At 44.0% G+C, this 14,675-nt stretch overlaps 1 protein-coding gene across 4 annotated transcripts in view; it reads right to left on the bottom strand.

Moving 5' to 3' along the window:
• LOC110507829 (Down syndrome cell adhesion molecule homolog) overlaps positions 1-14,675 on the bottom strand; it is a 123,399-nt gene that overhangs the window by 25,632 nt on the left and 83,092 nt on the right. For all 4 annotated transcript variants that reach the window (XM_021588122.2, XM_021588123.2, XM_021588124.2 and 1 more), the window contains exons 4-11: positions 8,788-8,934; positions 8,298-8,576; positions 7,802-8,077; positions 6,216-6,512; positions 4,768-5,040; positions 3,143-3,421; positions 2,757-2,876; positions 303-482 (exon numbers count right to left, since the gene is read on the bottom strand). In XM_021588122.2, the coding sequence (XP_021443797.1) occupies positions 303-482; positions 2,757-2,876; positions 3,143-3,421; positions 4,768-5,040; positions 6,216-6,512; positions 7,802-8,077; positions 8,298-8,576; positions 8,788-8,934 (1,851 nt within the window). The remainder of the gene's footprint in view (positions 1-302; positions 483-2,756; positions 2,877-3,142; positions 3,422-4,767; positions 5,041-6,215; positions 6,513-7,801; positions 8,078-8,297; positions 8,577-8,787; positions 8,935-14,675) is intronic.

Here is a 14,675-nt window from a genome sequence, read left to right as displayed (position 1 = left end):
GAAGAGTTGAACGTGTAATGGAGGGGACATAAGTCTGCTCAACAAAAAAACACACGGTCACACCACCCCACCCCCCCATGGCCAAAGTACCAATGACTATACTGTGGGGTCAACATTTTACCCTTATCCTTCTTTCCTCTGACCCAAACTCACAGACATGATACAGTTAAATAAAGGTTCAATAAAAATAAATATAATAAAAAATACATACTTGTCATTTGATGCTTCACCCAACAATACCAAACAGAGTTTGTCTAACAAAGAAGTCAAAAAGAAACGTTACAGTAGTTTTGGAGTCTTACTTTTGACGGTGAGGTACATGGACTTGCTAACGTCAGCTCCCACATCGTTGCTGACCTTACACAGGTAGTAGCCGCTGTCCTCCTCTAGCACGTGTTTGATTAGCAGAGAGCCATTGACCAGCAGCTGGATACGGGAGCCAGAGTTCAGGGCGATGGGCTGGAACTGGGGAACCCCGTTACCTGGGGTGGAGACAAGGAGGGACGGGGACATGAGTCATGGATGATACACATTTCAAATGCATTTAGCACCTTTCAAAAATCACCATTATAAACATTTTGAATATAGAAGTCTACAATATCCTCTAATCCTTAATCGGAACCATTGTATTTATGGCATAAGCAAAGTAAGCTTAAGAGCACATGGGGGTGGTGTTCTACAATTTCCCCTAACTAATTTAAACCCAAAGCTACTACTGTTTTTGTTTTTAAAGCTCATGTTTTGGGTGCTGACTATTGACAGATGCGCATCCTTATTCAACTTGTACAGTGTGTAACGCTTCAGTGACAAAGCTTAAGGGATTTAAGGACAGTAAACATGCATCTTAACGCTGCCCCTAAACCTCAGCAGCTGCTGTGGAGAATGTAGCCACTAAAAGTGGGTAATCATGAAAGAGATGTTCAACACCAGAGCAGATTGTAAAGGAAGAAAACAACAAGACTGCAATGAGGCCTTGAAACAAGGAATCAGCCAATGAAATGCTGTGCAGTTTCCTTTACACAGCAAAGTACTTTTCTTTTCCTTTGTTTTTACATGTGAGGATTTATTTATCCACTGACTCTCAGGATTTGATGCCTGTAAGCTATGTTTGGTATTTTTCATGTGAACAACACTGAACTTGTAGGCATGTACATTTACAAATCTACACATCAAAGAAGGAAAAATTTATTGTACATATATTAATGGGTAAATACAACCTAACCCCCAAAGCATTGACTTGGTCTTGGTGAAACACAAATATTAGTATTAGTATGTACACGCTATTGTAGGTCAAATAGTATTCAAAGATCTCTCTGGTGGTGAGGTATACTTCAGCATACCAGCATACAGCATTATACTATTCACATATCAGGGAACAAGTATATTTTCTATAATCATCCATGTTTCTGTTGGAGGTAATGTTGGACAGTCTCATTCAAAAAGGTCAAAATGACTTAGTGTAGTGTAGGAAATGTCTAATGCTGAAAATGTTCAGGTCAATGAGCTGCTTGGGAATGGAAACCCACTCAGAGCTGTAAGTGGTCTACCTATGTTACAGTAATAGCAACACATCCAGGCTCGCTCATAGAGTATTAAACATTTGTCTGAACTGGGCCAGATATCAGCATGCGCTAAAGTTAGCGTGTAAAGATAAGGACATTTAGTGAGCTGTGGGTTTTGGTCCTTAATTAAAAATGCAGTCAAGTGCTTCTGGTTAGCGAAGGGTCAAGTGGCAGTACTATTCCCACTCTGCTGCCTTGTAAACGAGAAGAGAGAGAGATAGAGAGAGAGACAGAAAGTGAAAGAGAGCGAGAGAGAGAAAGAAAGAGACACACAGAGAGAGAAACCGAGGGTGACAGAGAGAGACAGAGAGAGAGAGAGAGACAGAGAGACCGAGAGACAGAGAAAGACGTGCTCTTGGATGATGGATTTTGCATATCCAGAGAGAGCTAGCAGTTATGATTATACCAGCTGACCTTTCCTTATTCACTTTTCTATCTCTCTGTTGCTCTGCTCTGCTCTGCTAACACCTGACTGGGAAAATAAAAAGCATCTCCAGTGCCATAATATACAGCAACACAGACACTTGCACTTACAAATTAGAGGTACATCTCAGATAAAGGCGCCGGCCAAGTCTTCACTTGCCATCGCCGTGGCGAAGGATCAAGGTTCTGTCAGGCGTTATTAATCAGACAGGGCGTCTAAGATATTGAGGAGCGTCTCTCTCACATCAAACCCAATCTCCTCTCGGTCCCAGGGAGCCCAAGTCAAAAAACAAATCCCATCAAAGCCTGGCTGCTGAGTCTGGCCCTGACCCACACCTTTGATGCCCCTCACAATGCCCCCACATGCCACACCATTGGTTGGATTAGTTGTCGTCTCTCCATTGGGGTAAGATTTCACCCGTGTTATGGACGGAGCAGCAAACACCTGGGTACCCTCTTCAGCTATCCTGGTCAAGTGCTGTGCCACTTTATTCACCTGCTCTCTCCCACCTCACTGGTAGCTCCCCCACCAAACAACCCACAGTGGCTGTACACCTGTGACCCGTGAAAGTGTATGTGGCCACCTGCAGTTGTTGAACCACATCATACATGGACTGTGGATGAAACCATATGCGTTCAACTACAACTACAGTTACTCTATCCAAAACAGCTGCTGTTACATCCCTAAACAATGTCCTTTAATACGTTTGTATAACCATTGAATTAATGCTACCGACAGTCTTCTGATGCCTGATTTACTTCTATGTTTACCTTTGGAGTGTTTCCATACGAGGGTGGGGCGTGGATAACCCTCAGCAGAGCAGTTTAGTGTCACAGTTTTGCCATAGATCCCATCCTGGTCTGTGGGCTGCACCACAAACTGGGGAGGAACTGGAGGAGCAGAGGGAACCACACACAGACTGACTTACTAGTACTTCTGAGATAGAAAGATAGTATGAGAGATAGATTAAGATTAACAAAAAGAGTGCAGTGGAGAGAAATATACAGTATATAAAGACAGATGCGAAGCAACGGAGAGAGGAGCAGAGAAACAAACAGAAACAGAGAGAGTCAGGGAGTGAGAGGAGGGAGCCTAAGAGAGATACATCTAGAAGCAGTGACGGAGACAGAGGAACAATGTGCTAGCCTCCTCTCACCCCTGACAATGAGCTGACTCTGGTGCTCAACGGCTGCAGCCTCGTTGCGTGCAATGCAGGTGTAGTTTCCGTTGTGGTCTGGGGACAGGTTGGAGATCCGCAGTGAGCTGGTGAACTCTATGTTGTCAATGGTGACCCCCAGACTGGAAGGGATTGGCCGCCCGTCCTTCTGCCATGTGATGTCCAGGGGCTGGTCACCTGACATTACCACGCAGGGGATGAAGACACGCTGGCCAATGGAGAACCGCTGGAATGCAAAGGGCTGGATGTATGGTGGAACTGGAAGGGAAGAGGGGGAGAGATGACCATAACCACATTAGGCTGAGAGACAATACACTATACCGGTCCAATCTCCTGTGTGTCATACTTCAATCTTCTATCAATCCCTTTGGTCCTTGGAAATCGTTGTTTAGACTCTAAACTCAAAAGGACTGAGAGTGAATCATCACATAATTCCACCTTAGTCATTCCTCCTGTCTAGCCGAACATTCTGTACTCTGAGTCAGAGCAAACAGTACCAAGCACAGGTGTACTATTCCAGAAACAGTTGAAGGGGTGATTCTGTATTTTGGCGATTCATGCCATGTCTGTCTAGAAAGAGAAGATCAAAGAAAACCTAACGATCCTCAAGTAGGGAAAAACCACCATGTTAAACAAATTATTGGAGAATCAGGCCTCATGCTAGACTAGATAATGACCTAGATGTGAGATGCTCCTCAGTAAGTCCACTGTTGCACCTTCTCAGGGGACTCTCCAGCCATCTCGCAAGTCAGCCGTATTTGAGAATCAACAAGTTAAAATGACATTAAAATAAGCAGCACTTCCGCACTGATTTAATTCACAACAAAGTAGGGATAATGGACTCCTGGGATCTCACCAGCCGCTTTCAGAATTTGAAGCATGAGCAAAGCAAATGAACTAAGGTACTTGTAGCGGGGAAGTGTTGCTTTATATCATGTGGTCACCCTTTTCCCCCGCCCCCCAGGCTCATCTTATGGAAATGTCTTAAGTTAAGCAGTGGCTGCATCCTTCATGACATGGATATGAGGCGTGGGGAATCACTTGTTAACGTTACCATTACGTATTCTTGGGCCTCTGGTAATCAAACTCAATCGCTACTGTACGTGCAGTCATACTAAGGACCCTAGCTTAGTCTCACATCCCATAGCAGTGCAGTCGTAGCAGTGGTGAATGTGTTAGTGTAGCTTATGTTACACAATGTGATGTGAAGGCCAATGGGAGTATGACCTGCGAGGTCACTTCCTATCTCTGCCTACAGCTTTGCCATGTTCTACTGTCCACACTCTCATACCTCTTAGAATGCTTATGTATCACATGGAGATGTGTGAAACTTACTCCTCGGCCTGCAGTGTCCTCACTTGCGCCAATGAATAGCTAGCTTTTCATGTGGTGCCGACTGGTAAGAAACTTCAGGAGGGTGATCGTGTGTGCTAGCATGGCAGAGGTCAGGAGTTTGCGCCAGGTGTGGGCCAAATCAAGAGGAAGAGGAACTCGCTAAGCAAGCAGTGTGACGTCCTTTACACTTACTTACCCAAGTGTGGTATGCTAATGTGTTTACTGTGTACTGTCACAGTGCATGAGTCAGGGAGACAGGCTCTTCCTACCTTTGACACTGAGATGGACACTCTGATTGGTCTCTTGGTGAGGTTTGACCAATACCCTGCAATTGTACTCTCCCTGGTCCAGCTCCTGCACGTTAGACAGCTTCAGAGTGCCGTTGTTCTCAAAGGCCCTCTGCCTGTGGTTGAAGGGGAGCAGGTGGGAGTTCTTATACCACTTGATGGAATAATATGGGTAGCCAATAACGCGACAGTGGACGTACGCGTCCCGCCCTGCGATGGCCGTGATGTTTTTCATTGGACGGATGCTGGCAGCCCCTAAAAATACAGAGAGGGAGAGAGAGCTCTCTATAAACACATTTATGGGTGAGGGGATTGTGACATGACAGTCAGCAACATCAAGCCGTATGTATTGACAGCACACCCAAATGTGTTAGTTTTTACCACAGGACCTCATGGTAGACTCTGAAGAGAGGGCTGTGAAATCAGGACCATATTAGACAAGGACAAGGTAGTGTTGGCTGACAGCTGAAAGACAGAACACTTTAGTGGACAATATTCACTGTATGAGTTAACTGAATTACAAATTCAAGAGCCACTTGAAACTAATAGTCTTGTCTGAATAAATAATCTATACATTCAGCCACAACATAATAAGTAAAAACTAACTAAGGAAACAAAAGAGCGAGAACTATATTCCCTTTTGCAGTCTAAAGATAAAACCACCACCAGCCTAGAAACAAAGTTAACCTCAACAGTTGTAACTACAGGATACACCACACTGGACTGAAAACCTGCCTGTCAGTAAGGCCTACAAAGAAAATAATAATAAATTGGTCAACTGTGTTCAAACATCTACACATGGAACAGCAGTGCAAATCAGCTGACGGGAATCATCTCAGCAACAGTGATCTGTGTAGAGGATCAGGTTACTATTAAAGACAGGAAGAGAGGTATTATGTTCAACAAATAAGACACAGTCAATAGAACAGACATGTTATGGATGGATCATACACACAATACACACAAACACACACTAACAGAACATGGGTGGTTGTGACTGCATTGTTATTGACAGTATGAGGGACTGACATGCAAACAGGCCAACAAGATATGGGTGACTACAAGCAGTGTTGGGATAGAAAAAGAAAAAGACCTGGAGTATCACAATCACACTAAGAGCATAGAGGGACGATGTGATGAGAGATTCACACAGGGATAAAAAAAACACTGAAAGAAATTAGGGGAAACTAAACAATGGAGTCCAAAAGCTGCAACTGAGGAATAAAGGGAGCAAAGAGAAAGAAAGAAAGAAAGACAAAATAAATCTGAAAATGAGTAAAAAGTAAAAAGGTTAGGAAACTGTAGGCACTTTACAAAGGAGGGAGAATACAACAAAAACCTAAAAGAAACAGGCATTGAATTTGGAAACCAAACAAACATGAGTTAGGTGTATGTTTTTGTTGTTTTGGAGGAGCTGATCTGACAAGCACCTCTTACGTTTATTCGAGCCTGGTGGTAGACTGCCCCGGCCGAGTTCCTGCAGGTGCAGCGATACACCCCTCCGTCCACCTCCTTAGTGTGAGTGATGTTCAGCTGGCTGACCACGTGGCCCTCGTTAGTCTCGTAGTGGCCGGGGTGGTGGTGGTTGTCCTTGATGACCGGGTCGTCGTCCAGGTTCCAGGTGCAGGAGGGAGGGGGAGTGCCTTTGACGTTACACACCAGGAAGACCGGTTCGTTGGGGTTGACCACCTTCTCACTGAAGGAGGACAGAATCTTCGGAGTGCCGTCTGAAAGGGGAGAGAAAGGGAGACCATGAGTAATGGTTAATAAGACTGAACAAAAGCAGCAATAGAATATCGTTCATCTGTCACTCAAACCTGTACACCTACCTTTTTTCTTTGTCTGCCATTATTGGGGGCAGTCTTGGCCAAATAAAAAACAGCTTTATTTTAGAGTGGCCTGCTGTTGCTATCTGCTAACCCTGATATGTTCTACATCATTATAGATGATCAATATCCTCCTTATACAGTTCTGTGGCCACGCGAGACAGTTGCCCAAGCAACCAGGCTCAGGTAAGCAGTTTAAAGCTGACTGGGATAGTAGCCCTAATGACACTGGCTGCTCTGCAGCAGCACAACGCAACGCATTAACACAGGCCCTGCATCGATCCAGGGCCAAAATCCCTTTGTGCTAAGTCACTGCTGGTGCTACTAAACATACATGGAGACAAAACAGTTTTATCATTTGAATGTGACACAAAACAAGGCAATGGTGTGCTTTAGGACTATGCAGACACCTCAGAGTGGTCAGGTAGGCTCTGTTTATCTGACTGGATAAAAAAATAATAATAATTATGTCCCCCCAACACTTCTTTTTTTTATTTTAAAAAAAGAAAATGTTTAACCCCTTTTTCTCCCCAATTTTGTGGTATCCATTTGTTTAGTAGCTACTATCTTGTCTCATCGCTACAACTCCCGTACGGGCTTGGGAGAGACGAAGGTTGAAAGTCATACGTCCTCCGATACACAACCCAACCAAGCTGAACTGCTTCTTAACACAGCGCCATCCAACCCGGAAGCCAGCCGCACCAATGTGTCGGAGGAAACACTGTGCACCTGGCAACCTTGGTTGGCGCGCACTGCGCCCGGCCCACCACAGGAGTCGCTGGTGCGCGATGAGACAAGGATTTCCATACCGGCCAAACCCTCCCTAACCCGGATGACGCTAGGCCAATTGTGCGTCGCCCCACGGACCTCCCGGTCGCAGCCGGTTACGACAGAGCCTGGGCGTGAACCCAGAGTCTCTGGTGGCACAGCTGGCGCAGCTGTACAGCACCCTTCGCCACTGCACCACCCGGGAGGCCTCCCCCCCACTTTTAACACAAAAGTTGCGCCCCTGCACACAACATAAAACCGTGAACGCTCATGCTACAGTCAACTGCCAAGCGGTACAGTACACATGGAAAAAAAACACATGGTAATATATTCTAACCACTGTCTTGTTACAACATCATAAATATATCCAATAACTGCCATAGCAACATTGATCTTTATAAGAAACCACTACTGTATCTCACCCTCCAAGATGACCGGAACAAAATCCTGAGCGGACATTTTGTTCTTCCTGGCGAAACATTGGTAGGCCCCTCCGTCGCTCTTGGCCATGCCCTCCATGATCAGGTTCTCCCTGCTGATGCCTGTGATCCGCACGCTGTTGCCGGGGTAGATGATCTCTCCGTTACGGTACCACGACAGCTCGTACTCATCCGAGCCACTGACACTGCAATGCAAGGACACCTTACTCCCCACGCTGCCCTTCACCTTTCGTGGGCTGACCACTGCCTTCAGGGGCTCTGGACACCAGAGAAAACACAGAACACACATCAAAAACCACAAACCAAACTGGAGGCCTATGACATTGTTATACCGTGAAATAAATATTTTGTTGTGTGAACATTATCAAACAAATAGGTAAACAAAGTGACAGGGCTATAGCAGCTAACGCAGAGACATCATGGTACCCAGGCTGGGATAGCTCCTGATGTGTGAGTGTGATGTGGTGTTTGGACTCACGTTTGACAAGCAGCCGGCCCACCACCTCAGCGTTGCCATAGCTGTTCCACACTTCACACACGTAGGTGCCAGAGTCGGTGGGCTGGGCGCTCTCTATCAGCAAGCCCGTGACACTCTGGTGGAAACGTGTGTCGGGCTCCAGGGGGCTGTTGTCCTTCAGCCAGCGGTACTTGGGCATGGGATGGCCCGACGCCTTACAGGGCAGCTCTACCCGATGGGACGCCATGACCTCCCGACGGTCAAAGCCATCCAGAATCCCCGGCTCTGAGTTAGTGGGATCTTATGAGAGATAATAGAGAGAATATGTTATGATAAGAATAGAGTTCACTATTAGAAGAGATAGTGTTACGATAGCATTCACTGTGCTGTGGACATTGCAATATATGAAGATGCAGAAGTTTCTGATGTATTACTGCAACATTGTGTACTGTACAGAAATCTAGATGTTTCTGGAGTACCGTTATTTAAGGTATTTAGGGCACCGACTGACCTGACACAAAAAGCCGTGCGCTGTTGCTTTGCCTGGTCTCGCCCGTGTAGCGATGCCGTGTGGTGCAGCGGTAGTTATACAATCCATCCTCATTCTGGACATCCAGAATATACAAGGCTCCTGTGGTTGTGATGAGAAATCTAGGTCCTAGAAGAGAAAAAGAGAGAGGAGGGGTTATTCACATAAAAAAATACAGGAGGTCGTCTGGCCAATCAGCTCAATAGGAAACTATCCATCCAGTTAGAAAATACACCAGGTCCTGCATAATCCATGGCATTCACAAACATGAATGATCTAATATATACAGTATACACTGTACAGTGCATTTGGAAAGTATTCAGACCCCTTGACTTTTTCGACATTTTGTTACGTTACAGACTTTACACAATACACCATAATGACAAAGCGAAAACAGGTTTAAATACATTTTTCCAAATGTATTAAAAATTAAAACAGAAATACCTTATTTACATATGTATTCAGACCCTTTGCTATGAGATCAGGTGCATGCTGTTTCCACTGATCATCCTTGAGATGTTTCTACAACTTGATTGGAGTCCATCTGTGGTAAATTCAACTGATTGGACATGATTTAGAAAGGCACACACCTGTCCATATAAGGTCCCACAGTTGACAGTGCATGTTAGAGCAAAAACCAAGCCATGAGGTTGAAGGAATTGTCCGTAGAGCTCCGAGACAGGATTGTGTCGAGGCACAGATCAAGGGAAGGGTACCAAACAATGCAGCATTGAATGTCCCCAAGAACACAGTGGCCTCCATCATTCTTAAATGGAAGAAGTTCGGAACCACCAAGACTTCCTAGAGGTGGCCACCCGGCAAAACTGAGCAATTGGGGGAGAAGGGCATTGGCCAGGGAGGTAACCAAGAACCCAATGGTCACTCTGAAAGAGCTCCAGACTTCCTCTATGACAGGGCTGTCCAACCCTATTCCTGGAGAGCTACAGTCCTGTAGGTTTTCACTCCATCCCTCATCTAGCACACCTGATTGTAATAATTAACTGATTGAAAAGCTGAATCAGGTTGGTTACCACTGGGGTTGGAGTGAAAACCTACAGGAGCGTAGCTCTCCAGGAATAGGTTTGGATAGCCCTGCTCTATGGAGATGGGAGAACCTTCCAGAAGGACAACCATCTCTGCAGCACTCCACCAATCAGGTCTTTATGGTACAGTGGCCAGACGGAAGCCACTCTTCAGGAAGAGGCACATGGAGTTTGCCAAAAGGAACCTAAAGATTGTCTGGTTTGATGAAACCAAGATTTTACTCTTTGGCCTGAATGCCAAGCGTCACATCTGGAGGAAACATGGAACAATCCCTACTGTGAAGTATGGTGGTGGCAGCATCATGGTGAGGGAATGTTTTTCAGCGGCAGGGACTGGGAGACTAGTCAGGATTGAGGGAGCGAAGTACAGAGAGATCCTTGATGAAAACATGCTCTAGAGCGCTCAGGACATCAGACTGGGGTAAAGGTTCACCTTCAAATAGGACAATGACCCTAAGCAAAGAGCAAAGACAACGCAGGAGTGGCTTCGGGATAAGTCTCTGAATTTCCTTGAGTTGCCTAGCCAGAGCCCGGACTTAAACATGATCGAACATCTCTGGAGAGACCTGAAAATATCTGTGCAGCAACGCTCCCCATCCAACCTGACAAAGCTTGAGCGGATGTGTAAAGAATGAGAGAAGCTCCCCAAATACAGGTGTGCCAAGCTTGTAGCATCGTACCCAATAAGACTCAAGGCTGTAATCACTGCCAAAGATGCTTCAACAAAGTACTGAGTAAAGAGCCTGAATACTTATGTAAATGTGATACTTCAGTTTTTTATTTGTTATACATTTGCAAAAATGTCTAAAAATCTGTTTCTGCTTTGTCATTATGGGGTACTGTGTGTAGATTGAGGAGGGAAATTTAAATTAAACAATGTTTTAGAATAAGGCTGTGATGTAACAAAATGTAGAAAAAGTCAAGGGGTCTGAATACTTTCCAAATGCACTATATATACAAACGTATATGGACACCCCTTCAAATGAGTGAATTCGGCTATTTCTGCCATACCTGTTGCTGACAGGTGTATAAAATCGAGCACACAGCCATGCAATCACCTTAGACAAACATTGGCAGTAGAATGGTTGTACTGAAGAGCTCAGTGACTTTCAGTGACTTCCCAACAAGTCAGTTGATCAAATTTTGGCCCTGCTAGAGCTGCCCCGGTCAACTGTAACAGCTGTTATTGTGAAGTGGAAACGTCTAGGGGCAACAAAGGCTCAGCCGCAAAGTGCTAGGTCACACAAGCTCACAGAACGGGACCAGCGAGTGCTGAAGCGTGTAGCGCGTAAAAATCATCTGTCCTCACTTGCAACACTCACTACCAAGTTCCAAACTACCTCTTGAAGCAACATCAGCACAATAACTCTTCGTCGGGAGCTTCATGAAATGGTTTTCCATGGCTGAGCAGCCGCACACAAGCCTAAGACCACCATGTGCAATGCCAAGTATAGGCTGGAATGGTGTAAAGCCGCCACCATTGGACTCTGGAGCTGTGAAAATGCCTTTACTGGAGTGATGAATCACGCTTCACCACATGGCAGTCCGATGGACTAATCTGGGTTTGGAAGATGCCAGCATTACTCTACCTGGCCCAATATATAGTGCCAACTGTAAAGTTTGGTGGAGCAAGAATAAGGGTCTGGGGCTCTTTTTTATAGTTTGGGCTAGGCCCCTTAGTTCTAATGATGGGAAATCTAGGGATAGCTGGCTTTTTTTCCATTTTCGCCTAAATGACATACCCTAATCTAACTGCCTGTAGCTCAAGCCCTGAAGCAATTATTAGTACCATTTAAAAGGAAACACTTTGAAGTTTGTGGAAATTTGAATTGAATGTAGGAGAATATAACACAATAAATCTGGTAGAAGAAAATACTACAAAGAAAAAAACAACTGTTTTTTTCTACCACCATCTTTGAAATGCAACAGAAAGGACCCAGTTCCAGCCATCACTCTGGTTGTAATTCCTATGTTGTCCACAAGATGGCAGCAGTGTGTGTGAAAAGTTTCAGACGGATAACTTAAAGTATGAGCGAACTACATGCCATTTAGTGTGAAGTCATCCAGGTACATTTGGGCAAATCGTGGAGGAGACATTTGCATTCATATTACATTTTTATGTCAGAATATCGTCAAATCTATATACTTGGACTTTGATTTAGCTTTTCCAGTATTAGTAGCCATATTATAAATTCAACATTTGCAAAACAACCAGTTTTCATAACTTCATAACTCTGAATATTCTTATAATTTTTGTCCAAAAGGAAAAGGCATGCCTTCGTACAAGGTTAGTAGCTACATTTTACGACAGATACAGGGTCTCATTGGCTATCTAGCTATCTTTGTTTGACCCCGATTGGACCCCGAGTCGTTCAAGTGAAGACCGCCCACGTCATCGGCATGCCATGAAGGCGTCGCTCTCTGATCAAACATGGTGTTCTATAGGATATACTACACCCCTTATGATATAGTGAAGTCTGGTTACGTTCTAGGATCTCTGACGAATACAAACGGACGTGATTTGACTGGTTGAAACAACGTTTAGGGTTAGATTTTCACAGATTCCTTTCTTTGCAAATAGAACGAGTGGAAATACAAAATCGATTGTTCATACTATATGGACCTTTTTAAGATATGAAAAAGGATTTTGTCTAACAAAACGACACTTCATGTTATCTCTGGGACCATTTGGATGATAAATCAGAGCCAGATTTCAGAATGTAAGTACACATTTCACCTTCAGAGGGGAATTTATCAAACCTATCGCGGTGAAAAAAAGTGTTTTGTTGTAAGGAGCTCTCCTCAAACAATAGCATGGCATTTGTTCGCAGTAATAGCTACTGTAAATTAGACAGTGCAGTTATATTAACAAGAAATTAAGCTTTCAGCCGATATAAGACATATGTACCGACATTTGTTGTTTCTCTAAAATCTGCGATGGTGACAGAATTTATTTTATTTTATTTTTTTATTTTACCTTACCTTTACCTTTATTTTACCTTTAAGCGGCCGCATGATTTACAACTATCCCATTGAAGGGACGCCTATCCCTAAGAAGTTTTAATGCAACAGCATACAATGACATTCTAAACAATTCTGCGCTTCCAACTTTGAGGCAACAGTTTGGGAAAGGCCCTTTCCTGGTTCAGCATGACAATGGCCTCGTACAAAAAGCGAGGTCCATACAGAAATTGTTTGTCGAGATCGGTGTGGAAGAACTTCCGACTGCGAGCCAGGCCTAATTGCCCAAACATCAGTGACAACCTCACTAATGCACTTGTGGCTGAATGGAAGCAAGTCCCTGCAGCAATGTTCCAACAATTAGTGGAAAGCCTCCCAGAAGAGTTGGAGGCTGTTATAGCAGCAAAGGGGGGCCCAACTCTATACTAATGCCCATGATTTTAGAATGAGATGTTCCACAAGCAGGTGTCCACATGCTTTTGGTCATGTAGTGCATATCCTTGAACACATCATACCAAGACCTTTTACCTGAAATAACCTTCACATTTGACCTCTGTCCTCCCTAGCTCCAGTAATCTATCTGGTCTGAACCTCTGCTTCAGCAACCAAATCCTCTTTGGGTGTCACCAGCAGTTCAGTCTGTGCAGTAATATTATGTTAATTCTGGGGATCAAACCCGACTGAGTGGGGTTGTCAAAATCCATAAGGAATGATACCTTCCTCTTGCAACCATGCGTTATCCCCATGAGAGCAGATTGATGTCAAAACTGATCGAAAAAGCAATTTAGAGAGATTGTCTACACTGTGTTTTGGCGAGCATGCTACGACAGAGACAGCTTAGTGGGCATTTAGGTCCCAAGGTACACCAGCCAGGGGCAGCTTCAGTTAAAACCAGCTATAGTAGCAGGGCTGTGCCTTGTCTCTGACAACGAGGAGGATGTCTTTAGATAAAGCCTGATCAAAATAGACTGTAAAACGTCATGCTTACAGGACCCATGTGGCCTGAAATGTACAGAGAATCAATGACACGTTAAGCATAGGAACAGTATGTGTTTTTTTTTACAAAGTTACCAATTGGTCAAATACACAAAAGGACCGGAAAAACCTAAATTTAATATGGGCATATTTAATCATTAATTCAATATCTATTGTTTATATTAATAAATAATTACAAATACAGTGCCTTCAGAAAGTGTTCAGACCCCCTGACCTTTTCCACATTTTGTTACATTACAGCTTTTTTATCAAATGGATTTAAAAAAAAAAATCCTCATCAATCTACAGACAATACACCATTATGACAAAGCGAAAACAGGTTTTTAGACATTTCTGTAAATTTATAAAACATAAAAAACAGATACCTTTTTTACATAAGTATTCAGACCCTTTGCTATGAGACTTGAAATTGAGCTCAGGTGCATCCTGTTTCCATTGATCATCCTTGAGATGTTTCTACAACTTAACTGGAGTCCAAATGTGGTAAATTCAATTGATTGGACATGATTTGGAAAGACACACACCTGTCTATATAAGGTCCCACAGATGACAATGCATGTCAGAAACCAAGATAGGAGGTCGAAGGAATTGTTTGTGGAGCTCCGAGGCAGGATTGTGTCGAGGCATGGATCTAGGGAAAGGTACCAAAAAATGTATGCAGCATTGAAGGTCCCCAAGAACACAGTGGCCTCCATCATACTTACTTACAGCTGAAGTCGGAAGTTTATATACACTTAGGTTGGAGTCATTAAAACTTGTTTTTCAACCACTCCACAAATTTCTTGTTAACAAATTATAGTTTTGGCAAGTTGGTTAGGACATCTACTTTGTGCATGACACAAGTCATTTTTACATACAGATTATTTAACG

The sequence above is a fragment of the Oncorhynchus mykiss genome, chromosome 27 (genome assembly GCF_013265735.2).
Source record: "Oncorhynchus mykiss isolate Arlee chromosome 27, USDA_OmykA_1.1, whole genome shotgun sequence".
Lineage (NCBI taxonomy): Eukaryota > Metazoa > Chordata > Actinopteri > Salmoniformes > Salmonidae > Oncorhynchus > Oncorhynchus mykiss.
The sequence above is the reverse complement of the archived record's forward strand: the minus strand, read 5'-3'. Positions and strand labels throughout refer to the sequence as shown.